This window comes from Cervus elaphus, chromosome 28 (genome assembly GCF_910594005.1).
Source record: "Cervus elaphus chromosome 28, mCerEla1.1, whole genome shotgun sequence".
Lineage (NCBI taxonomy): Eukaryota > Metazoa > Chordata > Mammalia > Artiodactyla > Cervidae > Cervus > Cervus elaphus.
The window spans coordinates 34,775,828-34,802,164 of NC_057842.1; the positions used below are offsets into that span (position 1 = coordinate 34,775,828).

At 35.3% G+C, this 26,337-nt stretch overlaps 1 protein-coding gene and 2 non-coding genes across 4 annotated transcripts in view; 1 reads left to right on the forward strand and 2 right to left on the reverse strand.

The window, feature by feature from the left end:
- Positions 1-26,337, forward strand: part of CEP85L (centrosomal protein 85 like) — a 141,913-nt gene that overhangs the window by 100,520 nt on the left and 15,056 nt on the right. For both annotated transcript variants that reach the window (XM_043890510.1, XM_043890509.1), the window contains exons 5-11: positions 1,637-1,754; positions 6,840-7,019; positions 10,790-10,942; positions 12,982-13,136; positions 16,909-17,026; positions 17,743-17,793; positions 24,247-24,351. In XM_043890510.1, coding sequence (XP_043746445.1) covers positions 1,637-1,754; positions 6,840-7,019; positions 10,790-10,942; positions 12,982-13,136; positions 16,909-17,026; positions 17,743-17,793; positions 24,247-24,351 — 880 coding nt within the window. The remainder of the gene's footprint in view (positions 1-1,636; positions 1,755-6,839; positions 7,020-10,789; positions 10,943-12,981; positions 13,137-16,908; positions 17,027-17,742; positions 17,794-24,246; positions 24,352-26,337) is intronic.
- On the reverse strand, positions 25,506-25,588 carry LOC122685623. The gene has a single exon (XR_006338482.1).
- LOC122685625 lies at positions 25,664-25,806 on the reverse strand. Its single transcript, XR_006338484.1, has one exon.

The following is a 26,337-nucleotide window of genomic DNA, read 5'->3' on the forward strand; positions in this document are numbered from 1 at the left end:
CCCTGATGGGAAAGATTGAAGGCCAGAGAAGGGGACGACAGAGGACGAGGTGGTTGGATTGCATCACTGACTCAACAGACAGTTTGAGCAGGCGCTGGGAGATGATGAGGATAGGGCGGCCTGGCGTGCTGCAGTCTGTGGGGTCATGAAGAGTTGGACATGACTGAGCGACTGAACAATAAATATATCTAGGTATAAACAGCCAAAATAACTTAGAAACACACTATTAAAACTGTATTAAATACTCAAACTGATAAAAATAATCAAATCTTAATTCAACACTTGTGATGGAGAATAAATATGCTATAAATATAATAAATAAATACCCCATTTTGCATTATGGGATCTATCACAAAATGAAAGATGTACTGTAAATTGCTATGAGCAAAATCTCATCTGTTAATTGATCATATGTGTGAAATTGGAGTTTTAATAACTTAATAACCTGACGTGTCACATATGCCTTGCTTTAGGAATCTGATCATAAATCCCAGGTTATAAAGCAGGTGAGTTAGAAGGACATTTAATATGAATTCTATTTAAAAAAAAAATCCACACTATACCAAAGAATTCACCACTGATTTTAAAATTTACCTAGCAAAATTATAATGTGATTTTACTTCCACATGTAATTAGTGTGAAACATATACATTTGCTGAAGACTCAAATGATAGCATTTTTTAGTAATAAAATATTTTTAAATTAAGATACTACTTTTTTTTAGACATGTTATCACATACTTAATAGTTTATAGTATACTATAAACAAATTGAAATAATAAAATTTTACTGGTCTTCCTCTTTCCACCCTATACCTTTGGTCACCTCTTCTTTTATTTCAGTCTGTCTTCCTTCTCTATCTCTTATAACCTCCTTATGAGTCTTATTATTAAATTTTTGAAGATTAATGATAATACATATAAAACTCTTAGCATGTTGCCTGACACATGAACAGTTTTCAAATGTTTTAGGAAACATTCACAAAAGTTATATAATTTGATTAAGTTATGATCCACTGAGGAAATACATGAACTTCAGTGTGACTGGGTCCAGCATGAGCTTACATTAAAATGAAATTTCAGTGCTATCAAGAGATGCAAATCTGCCACCATGTGAGTTCTCCATTCTTGGTGATGTTTATGTGTAGATCATGCAACCTGGATGTTGTAGATAAGGTGCAGGCAGAGTACAACAATTGAACTACATGATATTTATACAAATACCTCTCATTCCTTAAAATGAGTTTTTTCAGGTGTTTCAATTGGTATTGTGTGTTGAAGAGAATTTGGATGAATGGAAATAATGATATTAAGATAAAGGCATTCCAGACTGAGAATGAAACAGTTTGTATATTAGGCAGCAAGAAGAAAGAAAGCAAAGCGTGACTTTGTTGGAACCTAGAAAGAGTATTCTACAAAAGATTATATTCTTTTAAGTAACCAGAAGTACTCAGTATAAACTTTTTTCTATATTTAACATATTTCATGGTACTGTGGTTTAAACAGATTTCTTATTATGAATTTTAAGCTTGAGCATACTTCTCTTGATGCCACATTAGAATACTGAAAATTCTGCTTTTAATTAGATCAGCTTAGAAAAGTGTTTTTTGTAATGTGACCCCAACTTATGTTTTGCAGGCAGAAGCAACAGATCACCCACCTGCATGAAAGAATAAGAGATAATGAGTTACGAGCGCAGCACGCCATGCTAGGACATTATGTGAATTGTGAGGATTCTTACGGGGCTGGTTTGCAGGTAAGATCACAAAGGATTTTGTAGTTTTTGTTTTACTAGTATTATAAAATGCGTCAAACATAAACTGTGTGATTAGGACCTTTTTGGGATTAATAATCTGTTCCTATGGTTCATATTTATGCCTGTAGTAAAAGATGTTCCAGTGCTGTTTTCCATCTGTCCAGTTCACATGCTTTTCCCGCACTAACAGGAACCACGATTATCAGTTTCTAGTATAGCCTTCCAGAGTTGACATTTATTACAACTCACAGATAAATTTATTTTATCCTACACAAAAGGTATCAAAATATATAAAATATTCAACATACTACTTTTTTCTTCATATTATGTAAAATTACATAAAATACAATGACTATTTCCATATCATTACCTTTGCTTTTGCAGCTGCTTGATTTCCCATTTTATGGAAACAGCATAATTTATTCAACCTATTTCTGCTTGTCAAAATTTGGGTTGTTTCTAATTTGGGGCTACTATGCATAATCTTATAAAAGTGAAACTCTGCTCATTAAGCAGTAACTCCCCATTTCACTCCCTGACCCATGGCAACTACCATTCTGCTTTCTGTCTCTGTAATTTTAAATTACTCCAGGTGTCTCATGTTAAATGGAATTATATAGTATTTGTCTTTTTGTGACTGGCTTGTTTCACTTCTCATAATATCCTCAAGGTTCATCCATATTGTAACATGTGTCAGAATTTCCTTCCTTGTTAAGGCCGAATAATATCCCATTGGATGTCTACCACGTTTCACTTTTCTACTCATCTTTCAGTGGACACTTGGCTGGATTCCATAATTTATCTGTAGTGAATAATACTGCTGTGAACATTTTTGCATCATTTATTTGAACATGAATACTATTGGCAAAATACTTTATGGTAGTATGTACTTCTATTTGGTCATTTCCGTTTATATCTTTATTCTTAGAATTAAATCAATTTAAGTGTCATTTTTTCCTCCATTATATTTTCAAACTTGCAGTTTTATTAAAGGCATTATTATATTAAAATCAGGACATGATAAATAAAGACCAAATAACAGACTTATTTGATGCAGAGGCACTTAACATAGAGATTCCAGCTTGTTTATCATACTTCAGTTACTAATATATCAAATACCTTGTTATTATGTGATATCATGTAAAAGTTCTACCACATGACAGCAAGTCTCTATCATACTGAGATTAATAGCATTCAGTTATTTGAAAGTGGTATTTCTGTATTACTTAAGTAGTATAATTTGCTTTGATAAGGGTATTTTAATAGAACCATGCAGTTTCTCCTTATAACTTCATTATTCTGAATAAAGGTTTTACTGGAATTATACGATTATTATTATATTACCAAAAAACATAAAACTTACTGTCTGTCTGCAAGCTAAAGAAAATGTTTTTTGACACATAGCTTCAGACCAGTAGAGGGCTCTCTAAGTCAGTCTGCAAGGACAGGTAGAAATACAAGGAAAATGGGGTTGCTAAAAATATTATAAGAATTTTAAATTATGTGGGAGAATTAAAATATTGTTGAGAAATTCATTTTAAAGGGCAAGTGTGAGACTCCCCTGGCAGTCCAGTGGTTAAAGACTTCGCCTTCCAGTGCTGGTTCAATTCCTGCTCAGAGATCTGAGATCCCACATGACTTGTGGTGAAAAAAAAAAAAAACCCAAAAAACATAGAACAGAAGCAATGTAACAAATTCAGTAAACACTTTAACAATGGTGTACATCAAAAAAATCTTTTTAAAAAAAGGTAAGTGCAATTAATAAAAGAGAATGCAAGGAACCCCTTCCAGTACTAAATGGATACAAGAAATATGTACATTTTTTTTTGGTAGATTGATACAGAGAGTAAATAAAATGGCAAAGGTTTAAAAGTAACAACTAATATGATAATAAAATTCTCCTTAGTGAAGGAATTTTTTATTTTTCTTTATATTTTATTGAACATATTTGACATGTAATATCGAGTGAGTTTGGGCTTCCCTTGCAGCTCAGAGGGTAAAGAATTCACCTTCAATGCAAGAGATCTGGGTTTCACCCCTGGGTCTGGAACATCCCTTGAAGAAGGGACTGGGTACCCTCTCCAGTACTCTTGCCTGGAGAATTCCCATGGACGGAGGAGCCTGGGGCTCACAGAAGAGTCCGACACGGCTGAGTGACTCAGCACACACACACAGTGTGTGTTTAAGGTGTATGGCATGTTGCTTTGATACATTTGTATGATATGATTGCTATTTTAGTGGTATTTATCACATTACATAATTGTAGTACAGTATTACTATCTGTATTCATTACCCTGTGCATTAACTACTTGTGGCATCTTTACTGCTTGTTGAAATTTTACCCTGAAACACCACACTCTTATCCTCTGTGGGTGCTCCACCCCTTCCCGTGATCCCTGATAAGAAGGTTCTCTCCCTTTATTATAGGTTTAATTTATTTAGATTCCACATGTAAGTGGTATCATACAGTACTTGCTTTTCTTTATCTGATTTATCTCACTTAGCATAATGTGCTCAAGATCTATGTATGTGTGAAGATATCCTCCTTTCTCATGGCTGAATAAACTCCATTGTGTATTACATCTTTTATCCATTCATACATTGATGGACATTGGGATTGTTTCCTTATCTTGGCTGTTGTAAATACTGTTGCGATAACTATGGAAGTGCATAGATCTTGTAGAAATCATGTTTTCTTCTGGGTATATATCCAGAGATGAAATTGCTAGATCCTATGGTAGATTTGTTTTTTTATATTTTTGAGGAACCATCATATTGTTTTCTGTAATCGCCATGCTAATTTATACTTCCACCAACCATGTTTAAGAAGTCCCCTTTCCACCACATCCTTACCAGTACTCCTTATCTCTTGTTTTCTTTATGATAACCATTCTAACAGGTGGGAGGTAAGATATTATTTTGACTTTGATGTGAATTTCTCTGATGATTAGCATTCCCTGATGTGATGTTGAGCATTTTTTCATGTGTCTGTTGACCATTTTGATTTTCTCTTGGGAAATAGGTTTGTTTAGTTCTTCTGCCTATTTTTCAACCAGGTTGTCTTTTGTTAAGTTGAATGAGTCTTTAGTATTTTGGATTTTAACCCCTTATCTGATATGGGGTTTGTAAAATGTCCTCCCATTCAACAGGTTGTCTTTTCATTTTGTTAATTGTTTCTTTTACTGTTCTTCTTTTTTAGTTTGATTAGTCTCATTCATTGATTTTTGCTTTTGTTGTCCTTTTGGCATTATGTAAGAAAAAAGTCATTGCCAAGACAAATATCAATGACTTCTTCCCTATGCTTTCCTCTGGGAGTTTTATGGTATCAGGTCCTATGTTAATTTTTGTGAGTCATGTGATGTAGGGGTCTGCTTTCATTGTTCTGCATGTGTTTCTACAGCTTTCCCAGCACCATACCCACTGGGTACTTGGCTCCTTGTTGAATACTGGTTGACATTATATTTCAGAGTTTAACTCTGGGCTCTCCATTCAGCTTCAGTGGTCGGTGTGTCCATGCCTGTACCAGTTTTATTGCTGTGATTTGTAGGGTAACTTGGGATCTAGAAGTGTGATGCTTCTGGTTTTATTCTTTTTCTAAGTATTGCTTTGGTTGTCCAGGGCCTTTTCTGGTTCCACACATACTTTAGGGTTGTGTATTCTATTTCTGTGAAGAGCAGCAAAGGAATTTTTTCCTTGGATTTATAAACATTACTTTTTATGCACAGCATTTTGTATTTGCACATTTTTTGGGTCCATAACTTGTTCATCCTAACTCCTTAGTATATTTAAAAAAGGAAAGTATGCTTTTAATATTCTGTATATTCTAGGTTTAAAAAGTATATTTTTGAAATAAAAAAATACCTTTTAAATTAGTTTATAGATGAAAAACATATCTCTTGAGAAGTAAATTCTATTTGTCTATTAAAAACTTTGAATGACCTTACCATCAAAATGACCTGAGAACTAGACATTGCTAAGTCTCATAGGTGGGAAATGAGGACCAGGTCTTTATCCTAAATTCAAACTTCCTCAGTTGTTTCAGTAGTAGAATTACTAGAACCAAAGAGTGGTTTGTACTTAAAATATCTTATATCAGAATTTCAACCTGTAGTTAACTTGCATGGAACAAAACCCAAATGCGAAAGATCCTTCTTCTATTAAAAATTGAAGAAGAAAGGCCAGCACTTGTTACTTGTTGTCTTTCTGATGATAGCCATTCTGACAGGTATGAGGTCGTATCTCACTGTGGCTTTGATTTGCATTTCCCCAACAATTAGTGATGTTGAGCATCTTTTCACGTACCTGTTGGCCATCTGTGTGTGTTCTTTGAAAAAATCTTTTTCAGCTCCTCTGTCCATTTTTTAATTGGTTTTTTTCTTTTTTTTTCTTCCTTGATGTTGAGTTGTATGAGTTCTTTGTGTATTTTGGATATTAACCTCTTATCAGATATATCATTTGCCTTTATCTTCTCTCTTTCAGCTCTTGTCTGACTCTCCTTTAAAGCCTTGCTCATGAAGGGAATAATACATTTGTTCATTTAGCAATTATTTTTGAACTCATCTTGTGCCCAGTCCCTGCTCTATGAAATAGGGATAAAAGCACAATTAAGATGGACAAAAATTCCTGATTTCATGAGCCTTACTTTCTGGTTAGGGGAAGCACTCTATTAATACTTATTGATATGTATTTATTGGTATGTATTAACTTTATTAGGGATGTCTTATTTACCTGTTTGCTAAAAATGACCACCTGTGAGAAAAGACTTCTTTAGTCTTTATTTCCCCAGAACTTTTACTTCTTTATAATGTACTTTTTACATTCTAATTATGCCTTTTAACCAAATAATAACTACTTTCTATTTAGCTTCTGCCTTGTGCTAGGAACTTCATGTCACTTGGCCCTGGTAGGTAATTTGAATTGATCATGGCACATACCTGGGAAGCAGGAGAGCTGGGATTTATGCCGAGGTCTGTCATTAAAGGCTGTGTGTGCTCTTTGTCCTGTCCCTCATTTCCAGTTTCTTTCCATTGGTTCAGGACAAGTAAACTTTTAAAGCCTTGCCTGTGTGTTTCTCTTTCTGAATAGCCACAATATGAGAACACCTCTCTCCAGACTCCGTTTTCAGACCAGTCAGCATCCCATTCCCAGCACGAGGACCTTGAGCAAAAGCTTGCATCTACTGAGAAGGAAGTTTTACAGCTCAATCAGTTTCTCAAACAGAGAATAAGCCAATTTAGTGACGAGAAGAAGAAACTGGAGGAAAAGGTAGGTATTTTTAATAAAGTTGAATAAGCCAAGGGCATTCCTTCAGCATACGATTTTTTTGTTATCTCCTGTATGCCAGGTGTCTTACCAAGTTTATTATACTAAAGTGAATAGTTTTATAGTAACTTTTGAGAAACCCTGTGCTATCGACAAAAATCCAGGCATTTTTTTTGAGAAACAAAAATAGCATTGTATATTATATTATGTCTTTCTAAATAATAGTAAAGCTCTTTTTAGTTACCTATGCTGAGATGTGACACCAATAACTTTTCTCCTTTTCCTTTTTGGGTCCTGTATCTTTGTCATGTGTGGTATGAAGGATTGCTAAATGAAATAAAAATGGTTTTTCTTTCAGAAGCACATGACTTCAAGTTATTTAAGCTGAAGCCCTTGAATAGAATAAGTAACTGAAAGCCAAATGCCTATATATACACAATATATCTGTACATTTATTTGACCTTTCTGCCTTTCACATACTTCATCTCATTCCATTATAGTATCATTTAAAAATCATCTTAAGCAGCTACTTAGTTGTGGAACTGGCTTCAGACTTCTCTTGTTACACTCAACTTATTATTCTATTAACTGACCTTCCATTCAGGTGATCTTAAGGCAGTCACCATGATTTTCTGTAGACAAGATTGGCACTATTGATAAGGAAGTCTTTGATATTTTTGAGTCAGTATAGATATATATGTGTGTATACACACACACACACACACACACACATACACACACACACACACACAAGCTAAAATTTTTTATCTTCCAAAAAAATTTGACATTTTACATGGTAGATAGAAATTGTTGAAAAGCTAGAAGTAAAATTCAAGACAATTTAACTCTTTGTTTGCTGCCTTGGTTCTAATAATGATTTATAAAAAAAATTAGAGGAAAATACTTTCTCCCTAGTCTATTTTGTTCTAATAATTGTATTTAAAATAAAGAAAAATAAATCTGTTTGTAAAGTTCTTCTAAAATGGGACTCTCCTATTGCCTTCAAGGAATGATCTCAGTATTGCATAGTACCTCCTTGAAAGAAAAATCTTAGCTTTTCATAACTGAAATAAGAAAGATTTATTAGCATTGTCTCATCTGATGGCTTCCCTGGGGGCTCAGACAGCAAAGAATCTGCTTGCAATGCAGGAGACCCAGGTTCAGTCCCTGGGTTGGGAAGATCCTCTGGAGAAGGGAATGGTTACACACTCTAATATTCTTGCCTGGAAAATTCCATGGACACAGGAGCCTGGAGGGCTGCAGTCCATAGACTCACAAAGAGTCAGACATGACTCAGTGACTAACCCTTTCCATTTTACTTTCTTTTCATTTTTTGTTACTGTTGTTCAGTGGCGGAGTTATGTCCAACTCTTTGTAACTGCATGGACTGCAGCTTGCCAGACTTCCCTGTCCTTCACCATCTCCTGGAGTGCTCAAACTCATGTCCACTGAGTTAGTGATGCCATCCAACCCTCTCATCTGTCGTCCCCTTCTCCCCCTGCCTTCAGTCTGTCCCAGCATCAGGGTCTTTTCCATTGAGTCAGCTCTTTGCCTCAGGTGGCCAAAATATTGGAGCTTCAGCATCAGTCTGTCCAATTATTTGAATATTCAGGGTTGGTTTCCTTTAGGATTGACTAGTTTGATCTTGCAAACCAAGGGACTCTGGAGAGTCTTCTTCAGCCCAACAGTTTGAAAGCATCAATTCATTTACCCGTAGGTAATTACTGGAGTTCAAAATTCAGTGACCTCTGTTAATCTGAAACACAAAACTTTAAATAAACAAAAACCAGAAAATAGAGAACTTCTCATCAGTCAGCAGGGTAAAGAAAAACAAGAAAACTAGATCCAATAATTATGTGTGATCAGCTGCTTGTGGTCACACATAACAGAGATGATGTTTGATCAAGTGTTGGCCAAGATCTGTGATCCAGAGCAGCAAGCTTGACATGAAGCAAAGAAGAGAGTTGACTAACCAGAGGAAAAGAAGATACCTCGGATGCCTTTGCATGGCAGAAGACAGCGTGACTATGTTACTCTAGTGGCTCCTTTCTGAGGTCACAGTTATGTCACGTTTAAGACAGCTAAACATGAAGTGTAATTAGGGAGCATGCAGTAAAAGTGGACTGGTTAGTTACGTAACTTACAGGGTCGTTTGCTAAGGCGAAAACAGGATTGTGTGGTCTTTTCCGGGCACAACCAGTGCCAGTGTCCGTAAGTTCTGGTAGAGAACAGGTTAAATTGTCACACCAGCACCTTGATTTTAGTCCTCAGAAAGCCCCAGCACATATTAGGATTTGTCTGTTTTACCAGTGTTGCTCCTTACCCAAAGAACTAAGTGGATCCTAATTTTATTAATGGAATAAATAGATGAAATAAGATGTGATGTGTTTTTCTAATTGAAATTATTTTAATAAAAGTTGTTATACACTGGACCTGGGAGAAATTAGATAAAGCACAAAAGAAACTAGATTGTGGCCAAGCATTAGCTTTTATAAAATTTGGAGGAGTAATCCGTTATACTACTAATTACTACTTATGTCCATGGTGAGTATGAGAAAAGGCTATTAAGTTATTTTAGAACCCTGTAAACTTGTGAAATAATATTAAATGTCTGAAAGATAGGCAATTTAAAGTAAACATAGTCTAGAGTTTACTTTTTAGGCAACTCTTTGTATATGCTTTGTTTTTAATTGATCTTGAGTATGAAAGAGCTGTAGCAGTAGTATCTACAGAATCTAAAGATTTGTGTATTTCAGGTGGAAAGGCAAAAACAAATAACACATGAAAATCTGAGGTTCAACCTGTACAAATTGGGATTTACTAGTAGTATGAATTGTATATGTTCTCTAGTAGGTGTTCAGTTAATGTATTTCATCAGTCCTAGGGTGGCATTGATAAGGTACGTTTTTATTTTATATAATTTTTGGAAGGAAGATATGCTGCAAGTTCAGTTTGACACAGTGCTTTAACAACAGCCTTGCTTGAGCTGTGGATTACTCTCACTATTCCCATTATTTATTCTTAAGTATTTGATCATTTTGATAAGTGTCCTGGCTTTGATTGCATTGCTTTATTTGTTACACGATAAGCAATTCCTTTGTCTGTAAGTAACAAAAAAGCTTTAATTACTTACAGATATCTTCTTTTCTTAATTCACATAAAACATTGCACATAACTTTGCAAGAAATAAATTAAAGTCATCATTCCAGAGATGAATACTTGCTTCACTGATTTCAGAATTATACCCTGAAACTGTTTCTGTCTTTCTGGGTACCAAGACAGAAACAATGCCAAAATAAATTGGTTTTTCAATGCCAAACTATATAAAATTAGTTTTTCAATGCCAAACTGTAATGTAACATTTCGAAAGTATTTTAAATGCCATTTAAACTTAGCACTCTTTCAACTTGTACATAATACTGTTGAAATGACAAAGATATGAATAGTCTTGACCAGATTTGCACATGTGCAGACAATAAAAACTATATCATTCTTGCAGCCTGGCTGACTGCAGTTTATAAAACATCATCAGTTGCAAAGCAAATAAAAAATTCCCAAACTCTTAATTTCAGTGATAAGAGAATTTGCAAAAATGTGAATCTTAGAATTTACGAAATAAGGTAACTCATACGTAAGTTGGAAGTGATGTTAGCTATATCTGTAACTGTTGGCAAATTCAGTGATGTCTAAGATTAGGATGTTTATATAATAATAATAATGATTATTATTTTTTTGACACAAAACCACTAAAGATTCTTAATCTTTTTCTTTAGCTTAAAACCAGAGATAGGTACATCAGTAGCTTGAAAAAGAAATGCCAGAAGGAGTCTGAACAGAATAAAGAAAAGCAGAGAAGAATTGAGACCTTGGAAAAGTATCTGGCTGATCTTCCAACTCTTGATGATGTGCAGAGTCAGAGTCTACAGGTAACATGAAATAAAATGCTGATCTTTAAATGGCAGGAAACATATTCTTTCTTGAATTTACTCTTTTGACATCTGAAATTTATAGTTTTTCATTCATTTTGTAAATTTTTATAATTAAAATTTTTGGTTGTATATTTGGCTAATTGTAAGTTAAATCTGTGTGCTTAATTGCTGTTTTTAGGATTAACTTTAATTAGAAACTTTGTTCATTTAAGCATGAATAGATCTTTCTTTTTCTTAATTAATATGCGGTTTCCTGCCTAATGAACCTGTGTCTTAACTCTCTCACTGTTCTACTCTAAAAGATAGTTTCTAAACCACTGACACCCCACTCCATGCACACACCACATGCACCTCAGTTCTGACTTTTCCCAGTATTCTCTGGGAGCCACCGAGGCTTAACAAGACCTTTCTGGACGTCTTTCTAGATATTTGTCTTGTTTTCATCATTCTTCTTAATCTTTCCATAAATTCTTTCTTATACTTTAATCTATGACCTCCATTCACTCCTCTGACTTCTGACTGTTTTCCTTTCTTAGCAATATCTCATCCAAAGTCCGTTTACCAACTCTGGTAAAGCCTTTCCCCATGAGGCCTTATTTGTAAATGCTACAAATTTAGAGTAGTCCATTAAACCTACTCTTTAGTCTTAAAGTCTTTCTGATCATGGGATTTTCAATCTCCATACTATTGATATTTGAGGGCAAGTAGTATTTTGTTGTTTGACTCTATCCTGAGCGTTAAAGGATGCTTAACAACCTTCTCTTCCCACTAAACCAAAAATGTCTACAGACTTTTCCAGATGTCTCCTGCAGGGAGTGGAGGGATGAGAATCATTGATCTAATCCATGGTGTATCGTTATTCGGTAGACTTTAGACCTACAGCACACTCTGTGTTTACATTAATTTATAAGTTGTAAAACTAAGAGAGGGTGATATCATGAAGGAACTAAAGAAGGACCCACAAGGTTTGAGCAGGAACAGAGAGGACTATAGATTTTAAAATGTATGTTCATACCACATTATACCCATTAGAGGCTAATTGTCTAAAAAGCAGAAAGTAACAAGCGTTGGTGGTGATGTGGAGAAATTCTAATTCCTCATGCACTGTTGGTGGGAATGTAGTGTGGTGCAGCCACTGTTGTGAACCGTGTGAGAGTCCTCACAAATACTAAAAACAGGGTTACTGTGTGCTCCATTAATTCTGCTTCTGGGCGTATACTAAAAATAATGGAAAGCAGAGTCTCAAATAGATGTTTGAGAACAATGTGTGTTCATAACAGCGTTATTTCCAGTAGTCACAATGTAGAGGCAGCTCCAGTGTCCATCCGTGGACGAATGGATGACATCGTGGATGTCATAACATACATTATATATATGTATACATACATTATAGCCTTAAAAAGGAACAACTTTCTTACATATACTGCAACATGGGTGAACCTGTGGCCATTTGCTAAGTGAAATAAACCAATCACAAAGATAAATAGATTAAAGATATATGAATCAGAGAAAATAGGTATGAGGTACCTAAAGTAATTGAATTCATAGAGACTTAGAGACAGAAAGTCAAAGGGTGATTGCCAGGGGTTGAGGGGAGATGTAGATGGAGAGTTGTTAGTGGGTAGAAACTTTGTTTTGCAAGATGAAGAGAGTTCTGGTGATTAGTTTATGACAATGTGAATGTACTGAACTCTACTGAATTATACATTTAAAAATGGTTATTAAGATGGTAGATTTTATATGAGGTATATTTTGCCATAATTAAAAATAGAATTATACCCATAAACTGAGATTATTCACCTTTCTCTCTATGGCTTCCAGAAATTTCTGACTGTATTCGCCTCTTCTCCATAATCCCATTCTCTCAGCTCCCTTTTATGCAAAGGAAGAGATCAAGTGTTAAGTTCTATACCTGAGATGAAGTTAGTGTGATTTTAACAATCAGTCTACTAATTCTTGAGAGCCTGGTATTGATTTCTAGTAGGAACACATTTAATATTCTTTGTGTTATGAACTTTTAAAAAATTTCTCTTTAGCTTCAAGTTCTAGAAGAAAAAAATAAGAATTTGCAAGAGACTTTGATAGATGTGGAAAAAAAGCTTGAAGAGTTCAAAAAACAGTATCAAGAAAAAGAGGCACAGCTCATATGCCAGAAAAAGAAAGAAAAGGAGTTGGTAACTACAGTTCAAAGGTAAGAAACCCTCAGTAATCCTTTTATGTTATTTTTAGTTTATTCTTTATTTTTCAAAGAGTATTTTCACTTAAAATGAGTTAATTTATAATTAGTGCTCTATTATTTTTCTTAAAGATGTACTGTTGATAACTAAATGTATTATGTCATCAAAACAGTTTGTCTCAGTTGCAATTTATTTGATCCAATGTACTGACATCTTGGTTTTAGATGATTTTAGATGAGAATAGTTTTTTTAAAAGACACCAATTGAAAACAGGAAGCATTAACACAAACCCTTTATCTAACGGCTTTGTCAAAGAATACGTAAAAATTCTAAATAACAAAAAGAGGAGCAGCCGGACTGCACTCCCTAATGGGACCTGTCAGAGTGTCCTAACTGGTCCCATTTCACCTGACTGCAGAGTAACAGATGTGGCTCTTTGCCAGGTACCTTCCAAGTTTTCTCACATTTCTCTCAGCTCACAGGACTCTTCTAATTTAATCAGGTAGGACTCCAGTGCATGTTATTTGCTTGTATATTTTGTTAATGTAAATGAAAATTGATATTGGATTCCTGAAAAACCTAGAAAACTAGGCTGTATATTCATCAACATATACTCTGTTTTTTAAAACTTAAAAAACCTGAATAGATGGTCAACTGTTAGTGGGAAAACTATCCTAAAGAGGAAAACAACAAAGCAACAAAAAACTGAATTTAAGACACTCTTAATGCTTGTATCAATTATATATAACTCAGCATAACTTTTTTAGTGAAAATCCTTCAGGTAATTCTATGTTAATATGGCTTTACTACTATTTTCTAAGTCTTAAATATGTGTGGTCTACATTTTTCCCTTGGATTTCAGTGCAGAAAACCTCTGATTTCTAGGACAATTCAGTCCTCAGTGTCTCTAATCTCAGCTTCAAAAAAATCCATACACCTTTGACTCTACCTTTATTTTTCTCCTGTTTTCTGCTTTCTTGATCTTAAATTTCTTTTTATCACTCCACATCTTATATCCTATTCTCTAGTCGCAACAGCTTCCTGACCTCTGTTAATTCAACCGTGTATCTTTCTTTAATCTTAGGGCAAAAGGCCAAGGGATAATGCATTTGTTGTTTTATAGAGTGTTACAGTCATAAACTCAAGCTGTGTTTTTATGAGTAGATCTAGGAACACCTGAAAATAATTTGAATGTTTGTTTTGTTCCATTGTGTGCTTTTACATATTTAATATGATTTTATACCTTCTCTTTTATTTTGATTTTCTCTTTTATTATGCTTTTGGAGAACATTGAGCTTGGTATTCTTGATTTGGAAAGATTTAGTTTAGTGCATTACAGAATTCATTTTCCATATTTTCAGTTTCTTGATCCTGAGATGACATCATCCCAGGAAAGTTCTCTTGATTTCTAATAAACATAAAGGACCAGAGAAGGTGTTCTAAAATTCTTCAGAGCTTGTATGCCTATAGTGTCAGCTGACTTTGGGGGTAGAAGTGTTATTTCAGTTTCCTCAACTATATGATGTAGTTAGTATTCCTTAAGTTTCAGAAGAATTTAAGATGTATTATGTGACTATAGGAGAAGGCAATGGCAACCCACTCCAGCACTCTTGCCTGGAAAATCCCATGGGCAGAGGAGCCTGGTGGGCTGCAGTCCATGGGGTCTCGAAGAGTTGGACACGACTGAGCGACTTCACTTTCCCTTTTCACTTTCATGCATTGGAGAAGGAAATGGCAACCCACTCCAGTGTTCTTGCCTGGAGAATCCCAGGGATGGCGGAGCCTGGTGCGCTGCTGTCTGAGGGGTCACACAGATCGGACACGACTGAAGTGACTTAGCAGCAGTATGTGACTATAAATTATATCATTACATTGATCTGTTTTTATATACTATTCCCAAGTTTCCTGTTTTGTGAATATGTAAGAACTTTTGGGATTTAAAAATGAGGCAAAAGTTTTTCATTTAGAAATGAAATCTAAGTGAAATATGTGGAAGGAATTCATAGTAATGCAGTAGTTGGTACCTTTGCTGCTCAAAAGATTTATTACTTTTCTAAATGAGCATGCTTTATAACATAAACAAAATGAGAATGTGTACATGAAGGAATACTTTTTTGATATTTTTACATGACAGAGTACATTTTTCCTTCTACATCACTGACTCTTTTGTTTTCTTTTTAATGAAAAGCCTTAATAGTTTTGATGTAATTTATTTTTCTTGAAATGTTTATAATAAATACATAGAAATGGTATCTTAACTCTGAATTGGGACAAAAACATTCTGAGATAGAAATAACATATTTTTTCACTCTTAGACTGAAGAAGCAGATACTTTTATGACAAGTAACAGTATATTACAAAGCCGTACAGTGTATTTGTTATATGTGAAAACTTCTCTGGTGCCATTATTTATGAACACATCTGAATACCTCATTGTACTATTTCGTACTGTCAATTCTGTGTCCACAGACTAGATATGGTATTTCTTCTTTTTGAGGGATGTGGAAGGGGAGACAAAACATGACAGCCATAATAGTTGAAAGAGGAAAATAATGAAAATATAAAAATCCACATTAAAGGAATTCTGTTTCTTTTAGTAGGCTGCAACTCTTGAATATGACTACATGCTGAAGTAAAACTATTTCTAGGTGTCTTGCTGTTTTGGTTTGGTTTGGGTCGTTGTTGTTAATGGCATAGTTTTTTAACCTAAACAATACTACTCTTCCTTTCTCAAAGCTGACACCTCCCCCCGCCCCTTATCTTTTTTTCTTAATATACCAGAAGGGCTTCCTTTTATTGTTTCCTCATAAATGCAACTCTGTGCCAAGCATAGCATGAGGAACTGTTATGTCACATAATAAATGTATAAGATTATTGCTTTTCAAAGAGGAGGCCCCACTCAACATCCAGTACAGATTCTGGCCATTACAACACCGATCATACCTGTTGGGCCAACACACACTGAGCAAAGACGTGGCAGAAATCCACACTAAAAACAGCCCTTGCGTCAAAAAAATTATATTCAGACAGACTACACAGAGATACTCGCACAAAACAGCCCCTCAAGACCTCTAAGTAACTGTTTCTCCTAAACTCATACAGTTAGAGAAATATGAGTAAAATGCAGAAGCAAAGGAACCGCTCCCAATTAAAAGATCGAGAGAATTCCCTAAAGGAATAAACAATGAACCTGACCTTTCCAGTCTATTACGTCCCAGGTTCAGAATAAAGTTAATAAGAATGCTGAAGGAAATTTAAAAAAGCTGTTGATAGAAATGCAGATTATTGTAAAAAGGAACTGGATTGTTGTTCTCATTCATGAAGGAGAAATGTAATTCTGCTGATTAGGTAACAGATATCTTTGTGAACAAATTTTTGCTGAACTCAAAATGAAGGGCAAAAGACATATCCATATTCTTAGGCTCTCTACCACAGTCAAGGAACTCCCTACCACATTCCTTAATCAAGGAGCACGCCTTTTGGGAAGAAGGGAAAGAACAGAGTTCAGATTGCAGAGTTCAGATTAGGGTCCTGAAGGATTTCACATACTAAGCGAATGTGGTCTCACATTTGCTGTTTCTGAAAAGATGATCTACCTCCATTATATTTTTTACTTGTAAGAAATGTAAGTACTCAAACTTACTCATCTACTCTCTGTAGGTTTTTATTATTGCTTACTTAAAATATGTTAGAGACCCTAAGAAGAGACTTCATTTATGTTGAAGTCATCTACCAAAATCAGCACACAGAGCTTATTTTCTTCATATAATTATGTCTCTAAAACAGTTTGCAGCAAAAAGTAGAAAGATGCCTTGAAGATGGAATTCGCCTTCCCATGTTAGATGCAAAACAGCTTCAGAATGAAAATGATAACCTGAGAGAACAAAATGAGAATGCCAATAAGGTCAGTTCATATCTTTAGTAGTGAACTTTGATAGTGAAATCTGTAGATGTATGTGTGTATGTATAACTTATTTACTTTATTTGATTTATATTTTTACTAATATTTAGCAGCTTTTACAGAATTTTTAGTTTGAATGTCTTTATTAGGAAAGAAAATAACAATTTAAGTAACTTTAAATTAAATCGAAACTAAAGAAGTTATGTTATTTCTTAGCAAAAACAAAAGGATATCTTTTTCTTTCCTAAATTATTCAAAATCTGTTTCAAACTTACTATTTTTTTAAATATTTATTTATTTGGTTGCGCCGGGTCTTATTTGTGGCTCACAGGATCCTTAGGTGTGGCATCAAACTCTTGGTTGGGGTGGTATCTATCCCTGACCAGGGATCAAAACCAGCTCCCCTGCATTGGGAGCACAGAGTTTTAGCTACTGGACCATCAGGGAAGTTCCTCAAATTTGTTTTTATAAAATGTAAAGATTAAAGGTTTATCAAGAACTGGAGTAAGGCATTTGCAGTTTTTTATATGTGTGATCCAAATCATATGGCTATTTAAAGGATACTTTGTATAAATACTTTTGTAGAAAAAAAAAAAGTCACATTTTGATTTTTTTTAAAAATTCATGATTCTGTGTGCTTTAGTTTTCTTGAAATTTAGTAGTTCTAAAAAAGCAATGAAAAAAAATGGATTCAGACTGATATATTTCCTATGTTCTAGATAATAGATAGCCAACAAGATGAGATTAACAGGATGATTTTGGAAATTCAGGTAAGGAATATTTATACATTTTTAACCTAGCTGTATGCTCAGTTACATATCTAAAAATATTAAAGCATATATGTTTTCTATAAAAATATTCATAACACTTGAGATGACAATGCTAAATTCTTTAATATTAATCTTTCAGTTTTTTCAAATGAAAATGATTCTTGGTAAATCATTTCTTCAAAAAATTGTTCTCTGTTCCTTACCTTGCCTCTTTTCAACTGGGTGTAGTGTATCTCTACTACTGAGAACACATTTGAATAAGATCATCAATGATATACTATTTATAGACAATGGACTGTTTTTAGTTCATTGTGACTGAGCAAGAACCCACCCCCTCCTACTGATTCTGTATGTTATTTTTCTGTATTATCAAAGTATAACACTGTGCATATTTGTGTCTGTTCCTCCTCCTTATTTTCTTCATACTGTGGAGACTACTGTAGATCACCTACTATCTAGAGCTTAGGGTGTCTGACCCATAATACAAACCAAAATTAGTAGATTAAGTGGATTTTCATTCTTTTATTGATTTGCCAAATATTTACTGAGCCCCTGCATTTTTGCCAGGTGCTGTTCTTAGCACCGGAGGTTCATCAGTGAACAAAGCAAGTCCCTGGCCGTTTTAGTGGGGTGAGTTGGAGAAATGGAAGTATAATGCCAAGTAGAGAAGTGAAGTGAAAGTCTCAGCTGTGTCCAACTCTTTGTGACCCCATGGACTACCCAGTCCATGGAATTCTCCAGGCCAGAGTACTGGACTAGGTAGCCATCCCTTCTCCAGGGGATCTTCCCAACCCAGGGTTCAAACCCACGTCTCCCACATTGCAGGCAGATTCTTTACCAACTGAGCCACCAGGGAAGCCCTGAGTAGAAATATTATTTAAAAAACAAAGAAAAAAAGGATAGAGGGCAGTGACAGATCATGTTGCGTTAGATACAGCGGCCATGAAGTTTTCCCCGAAGTCACATTTGGACGTAGATCTGCATGGAGTTAACCAGGGGAAGAACATTCCAGGCAGAGAGAGCAGCCAGTGCCCTGGGTGTGGCCGTGCCCCGAGTGTTCTCCCCGACGAGCAGCAAGGCGGCTGGTGTGGAGAGCCCTGCTTGTGAGACCCAGCGAGAGCTGATGGGGTGGGAGAAAGTAGCCCGGGGCCAGATCACACAAGGGATCTTCGTATTTTATTCTTCAGGTGATAGGAGACCATTGGACAAGTTATGCTGAATACATTTTTATTTTTATATCTCCTGATTGGAGTATTCTCAAAGCTGGAAATAAAAAAGAATCACATAAGTGGTTTGAGTGTCAGAATTTATGGACAGTCTGCTTTGTCTTTTGACCGTGTTAAGTGATCTATCAGTGTGATCAAATACTAGTCCAGTTCAGCAAGTATGTGGATTTATTGGATTGATTCACAGAGGTTATACTTTTTAACGTGTATTCCTTCAGTTGTTCTATAAGCCATTCAAATCGAGAGATGGTTGGTTTCCTCAGCCATTATCTAACTTCTTTTCATGGACCACAATGAAAGGAATTTCTATTTTATTTGGTAACATTTTCCAAAAAAGTAAATCTAATAAAAACTATCTCAGTGCAAATTAAGGACAGTCAGCTTTGTCCTTTGGCATTGAAATTTTGGCGGCTAAGATGTGTTCAGTTCAGTTCAGTCGCTTAGTCATGTCTGACTCTTTGCAACCCCATGGACTGCAGCACACCAAGCTTCCCTCTCCATCACCAACTCCTGGAGCTTGCTCAAACTCCATCGAGTTTGTCTATCGAGTCAGTGATGCCATCCAGCCATCTCATCCTCTGTCGTCCCCTTCTCCTCCTGCCTTCAATCTTTCCCAGCATCAGGGTCTTTTCCAATGAGTCGGTTCTTCGCATCAGGTGGCCAGGGTACTGGAGTTTCAGCTTCAGCATCAGTCCTTCCATTGAATATTCAGGACAGATTTCCTTTAGGATGGACTGGTTGGATCTCCTTGCAGTCCAAGGGACTCTCAAGAGTCTTCTCCAACACCACATTTCAAAAGCATCAGTTCTTCGGTGCTGTGTATCAGAAGTCAAACAAATGATTTAGGTCAGTGACAAGTTTATTGATTCACAACTTTGAAGTTTGGGGAGAACTCAGTCTTCTACCAATTATAATGTATTTGTTGTTGAATATAAAAAAGGTTTTACTTCATGTAAAAGTGTACACTAATTTTGAAATTCAGTGCTATAAAAACGCAGATGTATCTGTTTTGTTCCGCTGTCAAGGTAATAATGTTAACTGGCACAATACCTTGATTACTAGTTGATCCTTTAGAAATACTTTTATCCACGAAACCAGTGTAGCTAAACTGGCTTCTCTTAAAAGGTTCTTCTGTCAGTGTACAACAGAAAAGACATTTTGCAGGAGAATGTTTCCCATCATTTCCATAAACCTGGCTACAGTCTGAGTGTAAATGAGTTCTTCTTTGGGCATTATTACCTTCCTTCCTATTTATTTCTCAAAAGTACATTTCACCCATGTAACTTTGTTTCCAGTGAAATCTTACCATTTTATGTTACCATTATAATCTTTTGGCAGAGGACATACAAAGTAAAAAGGTTTACTTGTTTACTTGTTTTTTTCTAACACATTAAAAAGTGTTCTCATTAAAAGGATTTATACACTTAAATGATTTTTCACCAGTTTCCTTGGGGACCATCTGAGCAGCTCTTCATGTCATCATGCTAAAAGCAGAACTCTCAGGCAGATGGTTTGTAATGTTACTTCAAGTAGCAAGATGATAGTTAAAGGAATCTGAGCTGGACACTATCTTTAATTATTATTAAAACAGAAACCTTAAGAAATGCGATTTTTATGGGGCTTGCATATTCCTTATTTGTAGCTTAGTTTTAAAATACTTTGAAAACTCTCTTTTATCAGTATGGAAGAATGAGGGAAAGTGATTTAATATTTGTCCACACTTAGGCCAAAGTGAGAAATGGAACGTCTGTTGCCAAATGAAGAGGTGTCAGTGATGGTTCTGGGCGATGATATTGTCTGTTACAGGAATGGTTCTTTCTGGTTTATGTTTACTATCCCTAGACCTCAACAGTAATCGTACAAAGTAAGAAAGAGTGTATTTTTATACATGAAGTTTCTGAGATTTTGAAAGGTGTGCCCAAAGTCTCAGCTGAGATTCTAAGTCATGTCTGTCTGACCTCAGAGTTTGTGCCTTGGGCATTAATCCTGGCTGCCTCAAAGTGAAGAAAAAAAAAAGTCTGATTTGTTTCTTATATTAATATAAGCCGTAGGGGAGAGAATTGTTTTAAGGGGTTTTCCTGGAATGAAAGAGTTAAGCTGGAGTCCTTTGGGAAACTAATCTCCTGTGGAAAGCACCTTCTACTCAGTTACCTCGAAGTGCAATTTGGCAATTTTGTCCTGAAAGTGAAATTTTTTAGTACATTGCACTCTACTATATGGTGGCCTTATTAGCTCCTTGAGAGGAATAAAATGCCTTTTTTTCCCCGATACATTTATTTCAAAAGCTTTATAAGACTTTATCTCTTACTGTGTTCTGTCATCCTAGCTCTCTTTGCTATTTCTCACACAGAAGAGACCCCCATCTGCCTCAAAACCTTTGCACTGCCTGAAACATACTCTCTAGTTACCTGTGGGACAGTCGCTCATCTCCTTCAGGACTTTGCTCAGATGTCATCCTTTCCATGAGCCCTTATTCTATGGCATTTGAGATTCCACCCCCACTCCATCACCACACTGTCTGTTCTCCAAAGCACTGGGCAAATTCTAATATGTGATACTACATAACTTACATATTTATTATGTTTATTTTCTTTGTCCTTTTTCCTCCTAGTACAAGTTCCACAAGGACCAAGTGTTTTTGTTTTGTTCACTGATGTGGATATATTTTTGCTAAATGAATGATTATGTGAAAGAATGTATTTGTGAAGCTCTTGTGTGTGGGATGGGGTGAAGTGTGGGGTTGGTTACGTGTGTGTGTTTATATAGCAAAACTGCTGATATAAGATTCTTTCAAAATATTCTGTCCTAAATTAGGTTTGTGAAGTATGTAGAATACATTGAGTAAGGCACATTTGGTTTTTCTTCATTTGGGCTCTCTGTATTTAGGGCAGAAAAAAAAATGGTTAGCATTTCTGGATATTTAAATCAAAATATTAATAACAAATGAATTTAAAAACCACATTCAACTCCAAGAATGATTGTGATACATACCTGTTTAGATCAGTAACTTAGACTTAAGTCATTATTAAACAAGAAATTTAAAGAGAAATTGTTATTTTTAGAGAAATTGTTGTTTTTAAATTGTTATTTAAAGAGAAATTAATTTATTGTTAACTTCAGTAATTCTATTCTAAGCTTAGCTGAAATTCCCCTGCCCTTGATTTTTTTCTTAAACATGTGCTTTTTCATGTAGTTTGAAATAGAGAAGTAATCTTTTAGCTGAAATGTTAACTGTTAGGCAGCTATAGCACTCACACCTAATATCCTATAAATAGTACAGCATTTGGTCTTATTAGAATAAGTGTATCTGTGAACTCTTTACTCTGTCAAAGGGCCACTTGGCTAGTGCCTTTGAACCCAGCCAACATGACGTAAGCTTGATGCTAATATTGTTCCAAAATTCAATTTTCCTTCTTGTGACAAACAGCACTAGTGCCAAACATTTCTAATTTATTCTGGTGAAGAAGATTGCCTTTTTCTTCACTGATTTTAATTTAGTTTTATGTGGTAACACATTAATCAAATTTACTAGGTAATTATTAGTGACATTCAACATGATAAAAATAAAAAGCTATAGTTTTTTAAATAATTGTTTTACACCATTATGAAAATACCTCTTTGGGATTCAGTTTTCATTGTTAAAATGAGATTTAGAGTAGTTTATTTGTGATGCCTTTCTTTACAATATTAATAAAATAAAGCCATAAGTCTTAAGAAAATTTTGGATGAATTCTGGATTCCAGCCAAGTAATCTTGTCATGCCAGTAAGTATTGGTTTTTGGCTAGGTAAATAAATCCCAACATATCATTCAATCAAATGGATTTTGATTCAGTCAAGTGCACTTACAAAGGAATTTCAGTACCCAAAAATATGTATTCTCAAATAGCCCATGTGACTTTGTGCTGTGGAGCTCATTTTTGTGCAATATAAAGGAAGTTTTTCCTTGAAATAAAATGTACTTGTTATAAAGCTTGATTCATTTGTATCCAACTTTTGAACTACTAAATATGATATTTTTACAGAGTTTAGCAGACAAATGAAATTAAAAAGCAAAAAGGTTAGATACTGTGTTACTGAGAAAACCATTTTATATTTAGAGTCTTATCTCACCACTGGTGACAACCATCCTCTTATTCCATCCAGAGGTAATGTGAGGGGGAAAAAGTAGGTTGTGTGCTAATTAGGTGGTCAACATTCTGAAGTATTTTCAGTGTTGAGACTAAATACAGACCTGAAGGAAAAAAAAATGAAATCTCTTCTCTAGTCATATTTATTGATCTTGTGGTTTAAAAGGAGAAAAGTTGATAGAAAAAAGTCACTGATAAGAACAAGGTTTATAACAAGTTCTTCTGTGGTATGTTGCTGAAATAACCCTTTAAGAGCTCTTAAAGTATCTTATATTCTGCTTTGGTATACTCAAGATTTTCTCACAATAGTGTCATGTTTGGTTAATTTATAATTTTATAATGGAGTTAAGAGAGAGATTAGTTTATCTAAACCCCATAATAGACCTTTGGCTTGAATTCAACATTATATTCACTGCCGGGAATACTGTACACCAAGAGGGGGTGTTTAGCTGTGTTTCAAATAATAGAAAACAGGGATAGTCTTATGATCTTATTATCTTGTAGCTTATTAATCATAAGAAAAAGGTTTTTTTTTTTTTTTTTTAAGTATGTTGTGCCATGCATAGTTGCTTCAGTCATTTCTGACTCTTTGAGACCCCAGGGACTGTAGCCTGCCAAGCTCCTCAGTCCTTGGGATTTTTTTAGGCAAGAATACTGAAGTGGGTTGTCATTTTCTCCTCTAGCGTATCTTCCCAACCCAGGGATTGAGCCCACATCTCCTGCATTGCAGACGGATTCCTTCCTGCTCAATTTTTTAAGTATAGACTTGCTAATACACTCCCAGTATATAAATGAGAATCAGTAAAATAAAAACTGTAATATGGCATTAAACTGCACCTTTAAATTTAACATGTTTTACCAAGAATTAAAACTTACTTGGTAAAGATGATATTTTTCCTTCCTCTCCACTCCCCCACTCTTTGGAACTATCCACTCTAGAAGTAATATGAGTTAATTGAGAAGTGGAGGCCTCATTTTCCAAGGGGTTGGGGAAGTCAGGACATCTAAAGTGTTCAGAGCCAGTATTCCTGGTTGCCTACCTAATTGCATTATGCTTTAAGCATTAACATGTTTTGCTTTCTAATTCTCTTTATCATAGTCTATGCAAGGGAAACTTTCTAAAGAAAAATTGACCACTCAAAAGATGATGGAAGAGCTGGAGAAGAAAGAAAGAAACCTTCAGAGATTAAGAACATTGCTTGATGTGAGTAGAAGAAACTCAGATTGCTTTCAAGGATTATTCAGTACCTATTTAAGTTAAAGGAAATGCCTGTTTTGTACATATTCGTAAATCATTTTTTAATTGAAGACTTGATTTTGTTGTGCCAGTTAATTAAATTCATTAGATTTCTTAATAAGATTATAATAAAAATACAAGCTTTTAGTTTTGTATTGTCTTAGAAACAATTTCATACACTTAACTACAGCAAAGTCAGCTGTTACATAAAGATTAGATCCCAAGTCATGAAATGATGGATAAATTGAATATAAACAAAGTTACCCTTGAAAATCCTTAAGAAAGGTACAATGTAGACACTTCATCTCTGGAACAGATCACTTTCTTCATTTAATTATGAGATGAAATATTAATATTTGGCTTGTATTTAAGGACATGTTACATTAAAAAGTACTTATTTTAGTTTTTGAGCTGTCATCATGACATTTTCCTCTAAATACTTAGAAATACATCTCCAAAAATTAGGGACAGTGCCATTTCAGCATTGTCCCACCATATAAGAATAATAATTTTCCTTGATGTTTGGTATTACCTGTCTTAGAAAAATTTCCGCCTTTCTTCGCCAAATATTAAAACCAGTATTCAATCCAGACTGTGTGTTGTGTTTCATTTTGCTTTTTAAACCTAAAGTTCTTTTCTTCTCCTTAACAAAATCAGGCCTTTTGTCTTATAGACTCAGATTTGTTATAACTGGATTTGTCTGATTGCTTCCTCATGGTGTCGTTTATCTTATTCTCAACCCCTTTATTTCTTGTAAGCTAGAAGTTAAAGCTAAGGATATTAGACTCATTGCAAACATTTTTTGGCATGAATACTTTGTAAGTATTTTTCACATCATCAAATTATATGTGTTTGCTTATCCCACTGTAAGTGTCACAAATACCAGTCTCACTGGATTGAGGTGGTGACAGACTGATTCTTTCCACTGTAACACTAGCCTCTGCAATCAGCAGATCTGTGGGGTTGATACTTAGGCAAGTGTGTGAATATCCAGTATGCCAGCACCCTTTCCCTTGATAGTTTTAGCATCCACCAATGATCATCATCTGAATCATTAGACAATTAAAAGAGTAATTTTTTTTTTTTTAATTTTTTTTTCTTTTTTTTTTTTTTCTTTTCTTCGGTCTCAGTCCGTTCTCAGAACACGCTCCATCACCTAGTTCCCAGAACTCAGATTGCGCAGTGGTCACGTCATCATCGACCAGGGCTCGCAGAGCGGCAGGGGCCACCCTAACCACACCCAAACCTTAGCCTAACTGCCTCCCCCTAACCTCCCAGCCCCCGGGTCCCTGGCCCCATTTCGCCTGACACGTTTTCATAATCCTCTCAAGCTCCGGGCCGGCGGCGCCGCCAGTCACGGGGCCCGATCATATAAGGAAAATACTGCGGCTTCATCCGGGGGCTGCATCGTGGACCCGGGGGCGCCCTGTCCCCTACGCCACTCGCTACACCCACACCTGCAAACTTCCCTGCCCCGCTTCGCGCGCCCGGACCTCCCGGGCGAGTCCAGCAGCCTCGGCTCCCCGCAAAAAGAGTAATTTTTATATCATTCCTTTTACAATTATTAGCTGGCATTCTTCTATAAAAAATTGTATTTTCCTCATCAACCCAGGCTATTTGACTTTTCTGAAATTTCCAGTACCACCTGGAAAGTTAGTCAAACTTACCTTTAATTAGTAATTTTCAGGATGAGGAATAAATTGTGGTAATTTGGGGAAGAAGTGAGTGTAGCTTTTTCTGAGCATAATAAATCATGAGTTCATACTGATACTTCTAATTCAGATTTAACAGTTGAAAGTTGTTTGGGCTTTTTTCTTCATCTTTGATTTTATACTTTTTATTTCTTTTCCTCTTAACACTGAAAAAATTGGTTCCTAGCAACACTGTAACATATATACTTTTTTCTCAATGTACAAAAAATAGTTTCAGATTAGGTAAGTCACTGTTGCTGCT